Consider the following 13,564-nt stretch of genomic DNA (forward strand, 5'->3'; position numbering starts at 1 on the left):
CAAACTTAATCTAAAAAGAATGTAATTGTGCCATAAAACCTTTTATAATAATTATAAAGGAGCATGAGGAGGAAGAGGAGGTCAAAAAAAATCCCTTCATTTCTTTGATGGACTTCAAAAAGGAGGGCTGGTATTGTCTGTAAACCAAACTGGTAAGAACAAGTAAAACTGGATCTACAAAACCTTTGGGGTTAGAATGAGACTCTGTATTTCAACTCAATTCTCTGTAAATCTGACCAATCAACACCGTTATGCCCCTTGTACCTATGACTTTGAAAAAAAAACCCTCATTTTAGGACATCACCAAGTGACTTTAGGTACTGGTTACAATATATATATATATATATATATATATATATATATATATATATGGATAAAAGTTTTCTAAAACAAGAGAAAAGAGGGGAGCAGCGGAAATTTGTTCACAGCCTTGAGTTTGATTCCTGTTTTGTTTGTTATTGTAGGAAAAATGTCTATAACATAGCATAAGGGATCAGGGAGGGCAACCATGGGCGCCACACTAGAATTCAACCCAGGAAGAGGTTGACAAAACTGAAGTCTGGACAGTGGAGAGGTGAAAGCGGACTATGAAGAGCCACATGGAGACCAGCTTACTGTTTCTCCAGTCTCATCAACCTGGCTCAGTAGGCTGTTCTAACCCCAATCACAGGGGCAAGTTGTAGTCAAAAGAGGCAAACACAGTCTCGACCTCAGCACACACTCAGGAGACCAGTGCAGCACGTCTGTTGTGGCCTGGGATATTCACATGGTGTCATGGCGCCGGCGGTGTAGGGACAAGTGGTCAGATCGAGAAAAACTGCGATTGCAGTCTGTGCACCTGAACGGCTTGATGCCCGTGTGCTTACGGAAATGGCGAGTGAGCTCATCCGAGCGAGCAAACTTCCAGGAGCAGCTGTCCCAGGTGCATTTGTAAGGCTTCTCTCCTGCAGGGGGAATACGGCAAAATTAAGGTAATCAGCAAATGACTTGCTACCACAAACACAGAAGAATGCATGAGTTATATTTATATCAAAGCTCGAGTCCAAAAGTAAGACAATCACAGTAAAGGGGTACACTCATTCACCTTTTTAATTAGTTAGCTTAACAAATAAACATCATATTGCTTGTCTTCTACAAGTTTCAAAATACGCAGACACTGTGGACTGGTTAAATCTAGCTGATTAGCATATGCATTATTTCACACACTGCCTTTTGTAGTGAGAATACCTAAAAATCTACTCAACTACACAGTGCTGTTTGCAGAAGGTCTAAACTTAGGTTGAGATAGTAAAGTGGAGAGAAACAGTCTTTGAATCCTGCTTCTACCACACTAACCTACAGTACACAGTCACTTTGCCCTGGCCAAGTGCATTTTCTCAAATCTAAACAGAAGCAGAAATATCCCACAAGGTTGTTCAAAACATTTTAAAAGGTAGGCAGTGGAGGCTAGACATAGGAAAGCCTGCCGGCACTCCTAGCACTCAAGAGGGAGAGGCAGGAGGAACAAGATTACAAGTTTGAGGCCAGGCTAGTCTACATAGTGAGTTCCAGGCTATGCAAGGATACATAGTGAGATACTCTCTCAGAAAGAAGTAAAAAGAAAAAAATTAGATTGCTAGTACAAACTGTATTCCCCTAGCTGTGACCAAATGCCTGGCAAGAAGCAAGCTATGGAAGAAAGGATTTATTCTGGGTCATGGTTTGCAGGCATGCAGTTCTTTAAGGCAAAGTAGACATGGTGGCAGGAGGCTCCATCATGTCAGGTGCTCGGTTCAGTGTGTACTCACATCTCTGCAGATCAGGAAGCAGAAAGAGGAAAGTCGGGCTGGGCTGTAAGCCTGCCTCCCAGAGATTCACTTTCTACAGCCAAGCCCCAACTGCCAAAATTCCACAACCTCCCCCAAATAGCACACACAAGCAGCTGGGGGCCAAGTTTTCAAACACAGGAGCCTGTAGGCGGAATTTGACATGCAAACTGTAACACAAATCCAGGTGGCTGCCACTTTCTACTCGACTACTTGAGTCTAGCTATAGTCTTTCATCGGATACTTCCTAATGGCTGATCTGAAATAAATCCATCGACAACAAGAGCACGTGATTCAATGGTAAGAGCACTCAGATGAAGCTTGCTTGCTCCTCTGTCCGGTCATAAACTCCTCCATGGAGAGGAATGGGGAGAGCTATCAAGCTCCATGCTCTGAATCTTACGGTTAAAACTGGATTATATATGGGACATGTATGACCAGGAGAGGAAAAAAAATGGAAAAAAGTAGTACAGGAAGAACTACCAAAGCACAATCCCATTATATGCATGGGTCATATACCACACACTTATACACTCAGGGTAAAGGAAACATCGACACATTGAAACAGAAATTATAGGAAAAGTATCAACAATGGGAAAAGTGAAGATGAAGGATGGCAGGAGACTTTTTTTTTTTACAACTTTTTGTACTGTTTGAATACTTTAAAATCAGGATGTAGACATATATAACATATATGATAGACATCATATATATTATAACAAAAAATAAGCCAGGACTGGTAGTGAACATCTGCAATCCTAGTACTAAAGAAATTGAGGTAGGAGGTCCAAGAATTTGAGGCTAGTCTGTGTTCCTAAGTGAGAAGGCATTGCAGAAGTTAATTAGTTGGGGCTGGAGAGATGGCTCAGTGGTTCTGAGCAGTGGCTGATCTTACAAAGGATCTAGGCTCAATTCTCTGCACCCATATGGTAACTCACTACCATCAGTAACTCCAGTTCCAGAGGATCTGATGCCTCTATGCCTCTTTCTAGCCTCTGTGGCACCGGGCACACATGTGGTACACAGGCATACAGGGGAAACACCCATACACGTACAATAAACATAAATAAATCTAATTTTTTTTCAAAATATGGTTTCTCTGTGTAGCCCTGGCTGTCCTGGAATTCATACTGTAGAAGAGGTTGGTCTCAAACTCAGAGAGATCCTCCTGCCTCTGCCCCCTGAGTGCTGGGATTAAAGGTGTACATCACTACCACCCAGCCAAAACTTTATTTTAATTAAGGAAAGTATGCTATGTGAACAAATACACATTAACTGTGGATAAACGCAGATCACAAATCATAGTATTTGTTTTTTTCCTTTATACGCTTCTTTGTTTCTCATCTACTAGAATGAGCATTATTTTATAATAAAAGACAATAAATAATGCAGACACAGAATGTATTAGGATTCTAACAGTCTTTGCTCTTCTATCCCTCTTTTCCCCATTATAAAATTTCTGAGGCATTTGCTTTGTGCTGTTTTAAAGTCTGGTGGCAATCAGATTTGCATCTTCTCTTTTGACTTACTGCTTGCCGCCTACTAACCCTCTCGAGTGTTCACTAATTACTTAGTAGATAATGGGCGACAGAATTAAATCTGGTCTCTCTCACAGGTTTGGAGCATTACCAGGAAACTATTTGGTTGACTAAAGATGTTAGTTACTGATCATTTCAGTATTCAGAAATTGCTGCATTAGCCTTTAAGAAGAATGGCACACAGCTGAAAGCATTAAAGACTAAAGACAATCTGGGTGTAGTGGTACACACCTTTTATTTCAGAACCACAAGACTGCACAGGGAGACCTCTGAGTTCAAAGCCAGCCTGGTCTATATAGTGAGTTCTAGGCTAGGCAGTGCTACCCTGTCTATCTCTTTCACCGAACAAAAGAAGAAACTGGTAGGTTATGTAAGATTATTAACATCTAGAAAGAACAACAGGATCTCAGAGAATGTAGGAAGTGCAAATGAGGGTTTTTTTTTACTTTTATTCAACATAGTAGTAGCCCATCTCCACACTCCACAACAGTTTTGCTATGTATAGACTTTATTGTAACTGCTCAAGGATTTCTCCTAGGAGATCCTATTTTCACTACACCCAGATGAATAATAACCAACGTGTTGAGGTAGTGCCACCGTGTGGCAATCTGAGCTCACTGCTAGAACACTCAGATTCAAAATAGTTCAGGAACAAGTCCCTTTTTCTATTTCAAGATCTTTGCCTTTTATTATGGTTAATGAAGCTTTTGTTCAAGTTAAGGTCAGTGTCATCTAGACACCAAAACTTGATGAGGACACATAAAAAAAAAAGAAAGCAAACAAGGTACAGGACAACAGTCTTGATGAACACAGACACAAAAATCATCAATAAATTATTTTCAACTCAATTAAACAGCATATCAAAAATAAGCCATAGTTAACTTGATTAAATTCTGGTGTGCCAGGATGGATCAACATACACAAATCGATAAATGTAACATAGTACATAGATAAGATCAAAGATAAATATGCCATGATAATCTCCAAAAATGCAGGACAGGACTCTGATACAGTTCAACATATAGTCATAATATAAGCCTTGAGGAAATTAAGAATAGGAGGATCACACCCCAACATTATAAAGACTATCAGCAAGTCGATAGCCAGGATAATATAGAATGAGGACAAACCGGAAGCATTTCTTGTACAATAAAAAAACAAGGCAAAGATGTCTATAATCCATACTCCCTTTAAATACAGTGCTTGAAATTTTATGCACAGCAATAAAACAAAATGAGAGAGAGAGAGGGAGAGAGAGAGAGAGAGAGAGAGAACACTGAGATGGGCTTCTTCACTTGGTAAAGGTGCTTGCTGCCAAGCCTGACAACCTGAGTTTTATTTTTCTAGAATAAAAATATAGGTGATACTCAAAAGGAAGCAAAAATAAAAGCAGAACCCGATACTGAGTAGATACCGTTATGACTGTTCTGCGTCCCTTTATTGTCACTTCATTAGCTCTATGCTGTAAACAGTGAACCGGAATGGCTTCCTAAACCCTTTTCTAGCACTGCCATGACTCTGGTTCTTACAAGCTATATAATAAAATGATGTTGAAAATGTATGTGCACTGCAGTCTTTTAATTTTATTTTCTTTACCTTCCTTCCTTCCTTCTTTCCTTCCTTTCTTCCTTTCTTTTTGTTTTTTAAGACAGGATTTCTCTGTGTAATAGTTCTGCTGTCCTGGAACTCACTCTGTAGACCAGGCTGGCCTCGAACTCTCTGCCTCCTGAGTGCTGGGATTAAAGGTGTGTACTATCACTTCCTGGCTCACTTGAAATTGATATGGATGTACAAAAGACCTAAATAGCCAAAGCAATCTTAAACAAAATGTTTATGATATTAATGCTGAAGGTATTATAAAATACACTACAGAGCAATAGTAACAACAACAACAAAAAACCAGTGCTGGTAAAAAAAAAATCAGACACATAAACCAATGGAATAGAATAAAGACCCTAGAAATAAACCCACATGTCTACAGACATTAAATTCTTGACAAAAGAAAAAAATTATGTTTTGGTACAAAATAACCCCAAGAGGTTATGTGGGGCTATGTGTTGATGACTTGTCCCTAGTTGGTAATGCTAGAAGTGACTGGATTATGAGGGTTATAATCAATGCTTAATCCATTGACGCTCTTAAAACTTTACATTATTCATAAGTGATGGAAAACACAAGACAGCGCCTGCATAGAGGATGGGAGCATGAAGATATATATACTCAGAAAGCATATCTTGTTCATGGCCCTTCTTTGTTCATCTGTGTCTCTTGTACACCACCATGTGGTGAGCCGCTCTCTTCCCTGACATGTTTTCTCCACAATGTTCTGCTTCACTGGAAGCAAGAGGCAGGTGACCACACACTAAAACTAGAAACAAAAATATAATTTTCTCTTTAAAGTTGATTTGCTCAGCCACACCTCTAATTCCAGCACTTGGGAGGCAGAGACACTTGGATCTCTGTGAGTTTGAGGCCAGTCTGGTCTACAGAATGAGTTCTAGGACAGGCTCCATAGCTACTGGGAAACCCTGTCTTGAAAAACCAAAAGAAAAAAAGTTGACTTGCTTAAATATTTAGTTACAATGATGAGAAGCATCTAATGCACACATATTGGGAAAGATCATCTGTGACAATAACTGGTGCTAAGAAAACTAGATACCCACATGGGAAGCATTGAAAATATCTCCCTATTTCTCACTAAACAAAACTAAACTCACAATGGCATAGAAACTAATGTCAGACCATAATTTTGAAATTTAGAGGAAACATGTAAAATACTTCAATACTTCAAAGAGCTCAGTAAATAAACTCAAGATGGGGTGAAAAATTAAAATGCATCTGCAGAATAAAGAAATAATCAGCAAAAGACACAACCAATAACGTGAGAGAAAAATCTCTGCTAGCTACGCATAAGAGAGAAGATTAGTATCCAAAATACGCAAAGAACTCAATATAATAGCAAATGAGTAATTCACTCACTAAATGGGAAAATGATGTGGACACTCACTACTGAAAAGAAGTACAAATGTTCCAGTAAATACATGAAAATATGCTTGGTTTTCAGTCATCGCAGACACATAAAAGGAACCCGTATGCTACCCTAGCCTAGTCAGAATAGCTAGCATAATAAATAAACCAATACAGCACACTATGGTAAGAATAATATGGAAAGAAAGATTCCTGGTATACTGATGGTAGAAAAGTAAACCAGTACATAGAAAACAGTATGGAGAATCCTTAAGCAAAACTCAAAAATATGATGGGTTTGGTATTGGATACTTAGAATTCCAGCACTTGGGAGATGAAGGCAAAAGTATTAGAAATTCAAGGTCAGTCTCAGTTACATAGCAAGTTTGAGGCCAGGGGTGGCTACATGATATCCCATTTCAAAAAAAAAGTGAACAACAAAAGAAAACCAAAAGAAGCTCAACGGGGCTGGTGATGTAGCTAAGTTAGTAGAGTGCTTATACCATGCATGATGCCTTGGACCTATTGACTGCATGGCACTGCAAAACTAGGCACAGCAGCACATTCATTTGGACGGTACCAGGCTTTCTGTTTCGCTAGACTGTTCTTGGTGTTAGGATAAGAACAATAAGATGAAAACCCATAAGTGATCTTCTCTTCCTTGTAGTTTTTCTCTCTCCCTCTAGTCTCCTCTATGTATGCAGGTGTGTGCTGGAGCTGGAACAGTGGGGGGTGGGGTGGGGTGAGGGACAGACCTGTATGAATTCTGCGGTGAGCTTTCAGGTGAGAGCTTTTGGTGTACACTTTGCTGCATCCAGCAAAGTCACACTGGTGAATCCGTCTTCTCTTTAAGTCGAGAGAGTCTTCTCCCTGCATTTGGGCCATCGTTGCTGGTCTAAATAAAGGAAGAAAGATTAGACTAATTACAGTGGTGGGATTTCAGACCATTTTATCATTTATGCAAATTCAATGCTAGCTCCCTAAGAGAAGAAATAGCTGGAAGAATGTAAGCAATTCTTTCAACTAGGCCAGTCTGCTTAGGAAATGCAACTCACTGAGAAAGCACTGGAGGTGGTAATTTTTCTTTGAGTGGCTACGATGTCAAACAGTGTGAACATTTCACTTCAACATGTGCCATTATCATGCTTAACAAAATGTATTTTTCATATAACATGTTTGCTCATGAAAGAGATAGCTTGATAGAGGAAGCCATTATGGGGTTAGGGAGAAACTGGTGCTAGGGAAATTCCCAGAAATCCTCAAGGATGACCCCAGCTAAGACTCCTAGCAATAGTGGACAGGATGCCTGAGCTGGCCTTTTCCTGTAATCAGATTGATGACAACCTTAATTGTCATCATAGAGCCTTCATCCAGTAACTGATGGAAGCAGATGCAGAGATCCACAACCAAGCACCAAGCCAAGTTCCTGGAGTCCAGTGGAAGAGAGGGAGGGGAGATTACATGAGCAAGGGAGGTCAAGATCATGAATGGGAAATCTACAGAGACAGCTGACCTGAGCTTGTGGGGGCTCACACACCCTAGACCAACAGTGGGGGAGCCTGTATAGGACCAAACTAGACCTTCTACATGGAAGTGACAGTTATGTAGCTTGGTCTGTTTGAGGGGCCCATGGAAGTGGGACCAGGATCTATCTCTGGAACCCATTCCCTATGGTGGAATGATGCCTTGCTCAGTCTTGATGCAGTGGGGAGGGGCTTGGTCCTGCCTCAACTTAATGTGCCAGGCTCTGCTAACTCCACATGGGAGACCTTACCCTGTCTGAGGAGTGAATGGTAGGTGGGTTGTGGGAAAGGTGGGGGGGGAGCAGGAAGAGGAGAAGGAGGGAGAACTGTGGTTGGTAATTAAAATGAATAGAACATTTAAAACAAAAAATAAAAAAAAATCATGGTTGCTTAATGCAAGCTAATTGCTTCCAATTCCTTTCAAGATTAGAAAGCCAGGCTATTAGAGAAAAACACTACAAAAGTACACACACTTATATAGTTCTTGGGGAAAGCAGTTAGCTTATACTTCGTTTTCCTCAATCTTTTACTGCTGTGTTCTGTTAATTCTAACTCTATACATGCGTGCGCGTGTGTGTGCACACATACACACGCGTGCACACACATACACACGCGTGCACACTTTAAATACTCATTCTTGCTGCAATCCCTGCTGACTGTGTAAGGCATTCTAACTCTATACATGCGTGCGTGTGTGTGTGCACACATACACACGCGTGCATACTTTAAATACTCACTCTTGCTGCAATCCCTGCAGACTGTGTAAGGCTGAAGATCCGCTCTCAATTGCACTCTCATCACCATCACTTGGGAACTCCAGTGGAGACATGGAGGTGGGGTCAACTTTGATTAAAAAAAGAAAGGGAGTACTATAGATCAGGATGTGTGCACCGCTACAGTTATTTTCACCATGACAATTATTTTCAGGATTCCCACATTAAGAAGTAGGAGATAGAAAAATCTTGGAAAAAAAGAAAGAGGAGGAAGGCAGTAACTACTAAACAATTTTTTAGCATAAGAAAGGACAGAGGTGTCTCTGAAGGAAGGGTAGCAATGACTGTCCTCCCATCACCAGAATGTGAATTTCTCCAGGACACGATCTAAGTATGATGTATCCATCCCTCTACCTCCAGCTCCCGTTTCCCGGGTTTGTAGGAAAGATGGGTTCCATGTATTTTTGAGACACTGAAGTCTCTGAAGAGTTCCCTGACTGTCGTGAGAGAATTCCTAGGATTATCCCAACAATCACAACACTCAAAGCTGATTGTAATATTACACACATGGTGATGGCAAATATTTCAGACCATGTTAGAAGCAACAGATTTTCTTTTATCGTTTCTGATTATGAACAAAATCAACATAATTCTGGAAAAGGAACTTTTGTTGAGGACAATGAAAGACGGGGTTTAATTTATACGTTCTGAATTCTGAGCTCACTTCAAAAGTTAAATAAGACAGGCCTGGTGAAACAGACCTGTAACACCAGCTACTCAATAAGCTGATGTAGAAGAATCACAATTCAACAACTGCTAGGTTAATATATGTTAAACCAGTCTACTCAGACTGGTTTTACTCAAATTCGTGAAACTGTTATCTCAAAAAAAGGTTTGTTTTGTTTTTTTTTAATCAAAAAGAAGGCTGGGGGGTTTAGTTCAGTAGAAGAGTACTAGTAGTACCACAAAGCATAAATAAATAGATAGATGATAGCATATGAAACTCTTCCAAGCAAATTTTCAATCTTATTTGTTCAACAAACGATCTGTAGTTAAGTACTAGGGAGCCCTGTGCTGGGTGTCCCTGGAGAGGTACAGAGTCACATCATAAAGTCTTCATGTAGGAAAAATGGCCTCATACTCTTGAAATCAAATAAAATCTTCAAAGCAATAAAATCTTAAAAAGAAGGTCACAGACGTCAAATAAAGGGCTTCCCAAGAAACGTGGCTATATTGCCGAGACTTTTCTATAGAGAACAGGGACGGTGTGGTTAGCCACCACTGAGCTCGGCTGAGTTACGGCCCTGGGAGGAATAGTGAGTTTTCTAACAAAGCGTTCCTAAAGGCACAGATAGCAAATAGCGCAGTAATCTGGGAAGGCCCAGGATGAACAAGGTCTTACTGAGTGCAGTTTTTTAATTTAGTTTGTAATTTAACTCAGAGTTCAAATTTTGCATTTTCTTTTAAAATAGCACTATTTGTAAATATAGTGATTTAAATTATTAATTATCAAAAAAACATAAAGATTCTAGGAAGAGACGTGCTATTTCACTCAAAAATATGCATCTTTGTTTGAGAAACATGTTCTATCTAACGGAGATCAATTATAGGTTCTTTTGTGACAAGGTCTCCTTGTCACAAGTTCCTTGCCACAGTGTGGCCTGGAGCTTGCAGTCCAAGGTTAGTCTGGGACTCTCCTACCCCAGCCTCTCAAGTACTGACATTACAGATATGTGCCAAGACACATGGCTCATTATACATTCTTAAGCATTATATAGAAATTATTTTAGAACCACTTTTTAAAAAATGATAATTTAAAAAAATCTCCTTTGAAACAGTGTCCCTCCCAAGTGGAAGAGGTGAAAAGAGACAAAACAGAATGACTGAGAAAGCAAGTTCCCTGACTACAAGAAGCTGTAAACCCTGCACTCACCTGACCCAGCATTTTTGCCGTCCCCTCCAATGAGTGGGACAGTAATAGCTGCAGGACTCCCGTCTGCAGGCAGACTGGTATAGACCATAGGCAAAGACTGCACCACCAGTGGGATTGTTTTTAGTCCACCCATCTTATTTGGCAAACTGACTGAGGGGATGGTGTGAATCACATGTAAAATCGGCTGGCCCGCCGTCCCCTGAGAGGACGCCAGGATAGAGCCTGGAGTGAGAACGGTAGGAATGGCCGGTGAAGGGCCTGTGTCAGATGAAGTGGGCATCGCCATGGCCTGGGCTGCAGATGGTGGCTTGGGAGGCCGTATTGGAGCTTGCAGTATGCTAGCAGGCTGGAGAGGAGCCTTCGGCTTGTGAAAGGAGAGGTCAACTGGTTCCACCTGGGGCAGGTTGAAATCACTAGCCAGGAGCTCTTCTGGAGGCTCGATCTTGATATCATTAAACAGGGCTGGGTGCTCCATTGGGCTGGCATCCAGGAGTGGGGAAGAAGTCATATTACTTCTGTGTGCTGTCACAGAGGGATCTCTGATCTGAACAGGGCCAGTGACCTAAAATAAATGAATATGAGGTGAGACAGCCACTGTTAGTATTCTACAGAGACACAGGAACAATGAAAGAAAGAAATCTCTACACTCATGGAAAAGATACATCATATTGAAAGAAATGAGACTGTAATACACTACAGAATAAAAAGGAAAGAAAATGGTACTATGCACCAGTGTTAAGTATTGACACTACTGTATCGTACAATTGATAAAAATCCTTTAATTAAATTTTCTTGGCCGAGTAGTGGTGGCAAACGCCTGTAATCCCAGCATTTGGGAGGCAGAGGCAGGCAGATCTCTGTGAGTTCAGGGCCAGCCTGGTCTACAATAACTAATTCCAGGACAGCCAGGGCTACACAGAGAAACCCTGTCTCAAAAAAAAATTCACAATCATAGAGCTAAAATGAAATTCAATTTTAACTCAAAAAATCCAATAAAAGGGTGTTCATTTAGAAAATAGCTCTTGAAAAAAAGAGCAGAAACCATTTACACAATGGTCCTGCAAAGGTAATGTTCTAAGTCCAATGATAGCAGTTACGAGTAAGACACAGCAATGCTATTCTTAACTTACTTATGAATAAGGCACAGCTAAGTATATACTAACTAGAATGTTAGAATGAGTACCTTGCAAGTCATACTGAAATAAGTAATGTGACATATAAACAAGATGCTTCAGAGAAACAAGGAAGTAGATGTAGCACAGTGGTACATGATTTGCCTAGCAAAATCAAAGTCATAGGTTCCACTTCCAACACGGAAAAGATTTGCTTGGGGGTGGGGGGTAATCTGTTCTATCTAGACAGGGAAGGCTTTACGGAGAAGGTGACAGTTTAGGTGAGTCAGAGAATTAATAGGCTTTCCCAAGGAGAGAAAAGAGGTAAGAAGAGCACTTCTATTAGCAATGGTGTGTTAGTAGATAACAGGCACCGGGAATATGATACAGGGTAATTAGTTGAATTTACATGCAATGTTAAATTTTGTAAGTTTTAAAATGTGGAATAATTAAAAATTAAATGCACATCTATCTATAATCCCATCAATTGGGAAGTTGAGGCAGGAGAGTCTGAGGTGAGAGGACTGTGAGTCTGAGGCCAGCCTGAGATACACAGTGACTTGGCCTGCATGCATACACACATGCACACGCATCCATGCACGCAGACACACAGAGATAGAGATAGAGAGAGACAGAAATGCAGAAACCCAGGCAAAGACATTTGCACCCGCACAGTCACTGCAGCTGTTTTTCCAATAGCTAGGACATGGATGAACTCTGTCTAGCAATTGATAAGAGGATAAAGAAAACATGATAAATACACTCAATAGAATAGTATTCATCCTCAAAAGGAATAAGATCCTGTTATCAGTTCAACATGGATGGAACTGGAGATCTTTATTTTAAGGAAAACAATGGAGGCACAGAAACACAAGTATCACATGATCCTATTCATGTGTGGAAGCTTTAAATAAACTCAATTTGCACAAATTGGGAACAGAAAAATTGACTACCAGAGCTTAGGGACAATGGAAGGAAGATGGGCAAAGAATGATCAATACGAACCAAGCTATGGTTTAATAAGCAAAGAACCCTGGAATCCTATCCCACAGCCTCCTGTGTGGCTACATATGACATTGGGCTAGAGAGACGGCTCAGCGATTAAACATGCTTACTGCTCTTGCAGAGGACGGAGTTTCAGTTCCCAGCACCCACATGGTAGCTCACAGGCCACCTGTGATTTCAGTTTCAGGGGGACCCCACATCCTCTTCTGCCTCTAAAAACACTACACGCACATGTACTCATGCAGGCTCACATTTATAAAAATAAAAACTTAAAAACAGAAAAGAGTTTGACAATTTTTATTATAAAACAACAAATGTCTGAGGAAATGGCTGTGTTTAGCATAAGCTGCACATTATTCAATGTATACAGATATCCAAACATGACACGGCACTACATTAAAGTGTATGAACTTTGTTTTTAATTGATTAGTTAAAATACAATCAAAAATACTAATAAATGGTCACTGAACATGTAATATAAACAGAAAAGTCCCAATCTAATTAAAATATCTCTAAAAACTTGATCAAATCAGATGTCAAGGATGTTGGGTACTGTGTAAACAACAGCCAAGCAATATAAATCAAGACTATGGCCTTGGAGATGATAGGGCCACTTCAGCCAATAATCAGAGCACGGCTCTACTTTCTGAAAACACATTTGAGTTATGGAAGTTTTAAACTATTAGAGATGTTCAAAATGCTTACTGAGCTAGTCTACAGTTTGATTTGGAAAGAAGGGAAAAGGGGATTCGAGGAAAGGCTGGGTAGCAGAAGAGTACAGTGACATGAGCAAAGCTATTAAATTTCTGCCAATGACCGGAGAGCAGTGAGAGACGAATAATACTGCATTTAAAGAAAGGAAACTTGGAGAAACTCGACTGCTAACTGGATACACGCAGTATGAGTGAGCTTTATTAATTATAATTGTAAGGTATGATAACGGTACTACAGTAGTAACTATTTTTTAA

General features: G+C 40.2%; 1 protein-coding gene across 1 annotated transcript in view; it reads right to left on the bottom strand.

Moving 5' to 3' along the window:
* Window positions 1–762: 762 nt before the first annotated feature.
* LOC121444396 (Krueppel-like factor 8) overlaps window positions 763–13,564 on the bottom strand; it is a 29,560-nt gene continuing 16,758 nt past the window's right edge. Inside the window, exons 3-6 of the mRNA XM_041646211.1 lie at window positions 10,476–11,041; window positions 8,571–8,702; window positions 7,066–7,205; window positions 763–944 (exon numbers count right to left, since the gene is read on the bottom strand). Of these exons, the coding sequence (XP_041502145.1) occupies window positions 763–944; window positions 7,066–7,205; window positions 8,571–8,702; window positions 10,476–11,041 (1,020 nt within the window). The remainder of the gene's footprint in view (window positions 945–7,065; window positions 7,206–8,570; window positions 8,703–10,475; window positions 11,042–13,564) is intronic.

The sequence above is a fragment of the Microtus oregoni genome, unplaced genomic scaffold (assembly GCF_018167655.1).
Source record: "Microtus oregoni isolate MIOR12 unplaced genomic scaffold, Mior012 000121F_ref0000216, whole genome shotgun sequence".
In the NCBI taxonomy this organism is placed as follows: Eukaryota; Metazoa; Chordata; class Mammalia; order Rodentia; family Cricetidae; genus Microtus; species Microtus oregoni.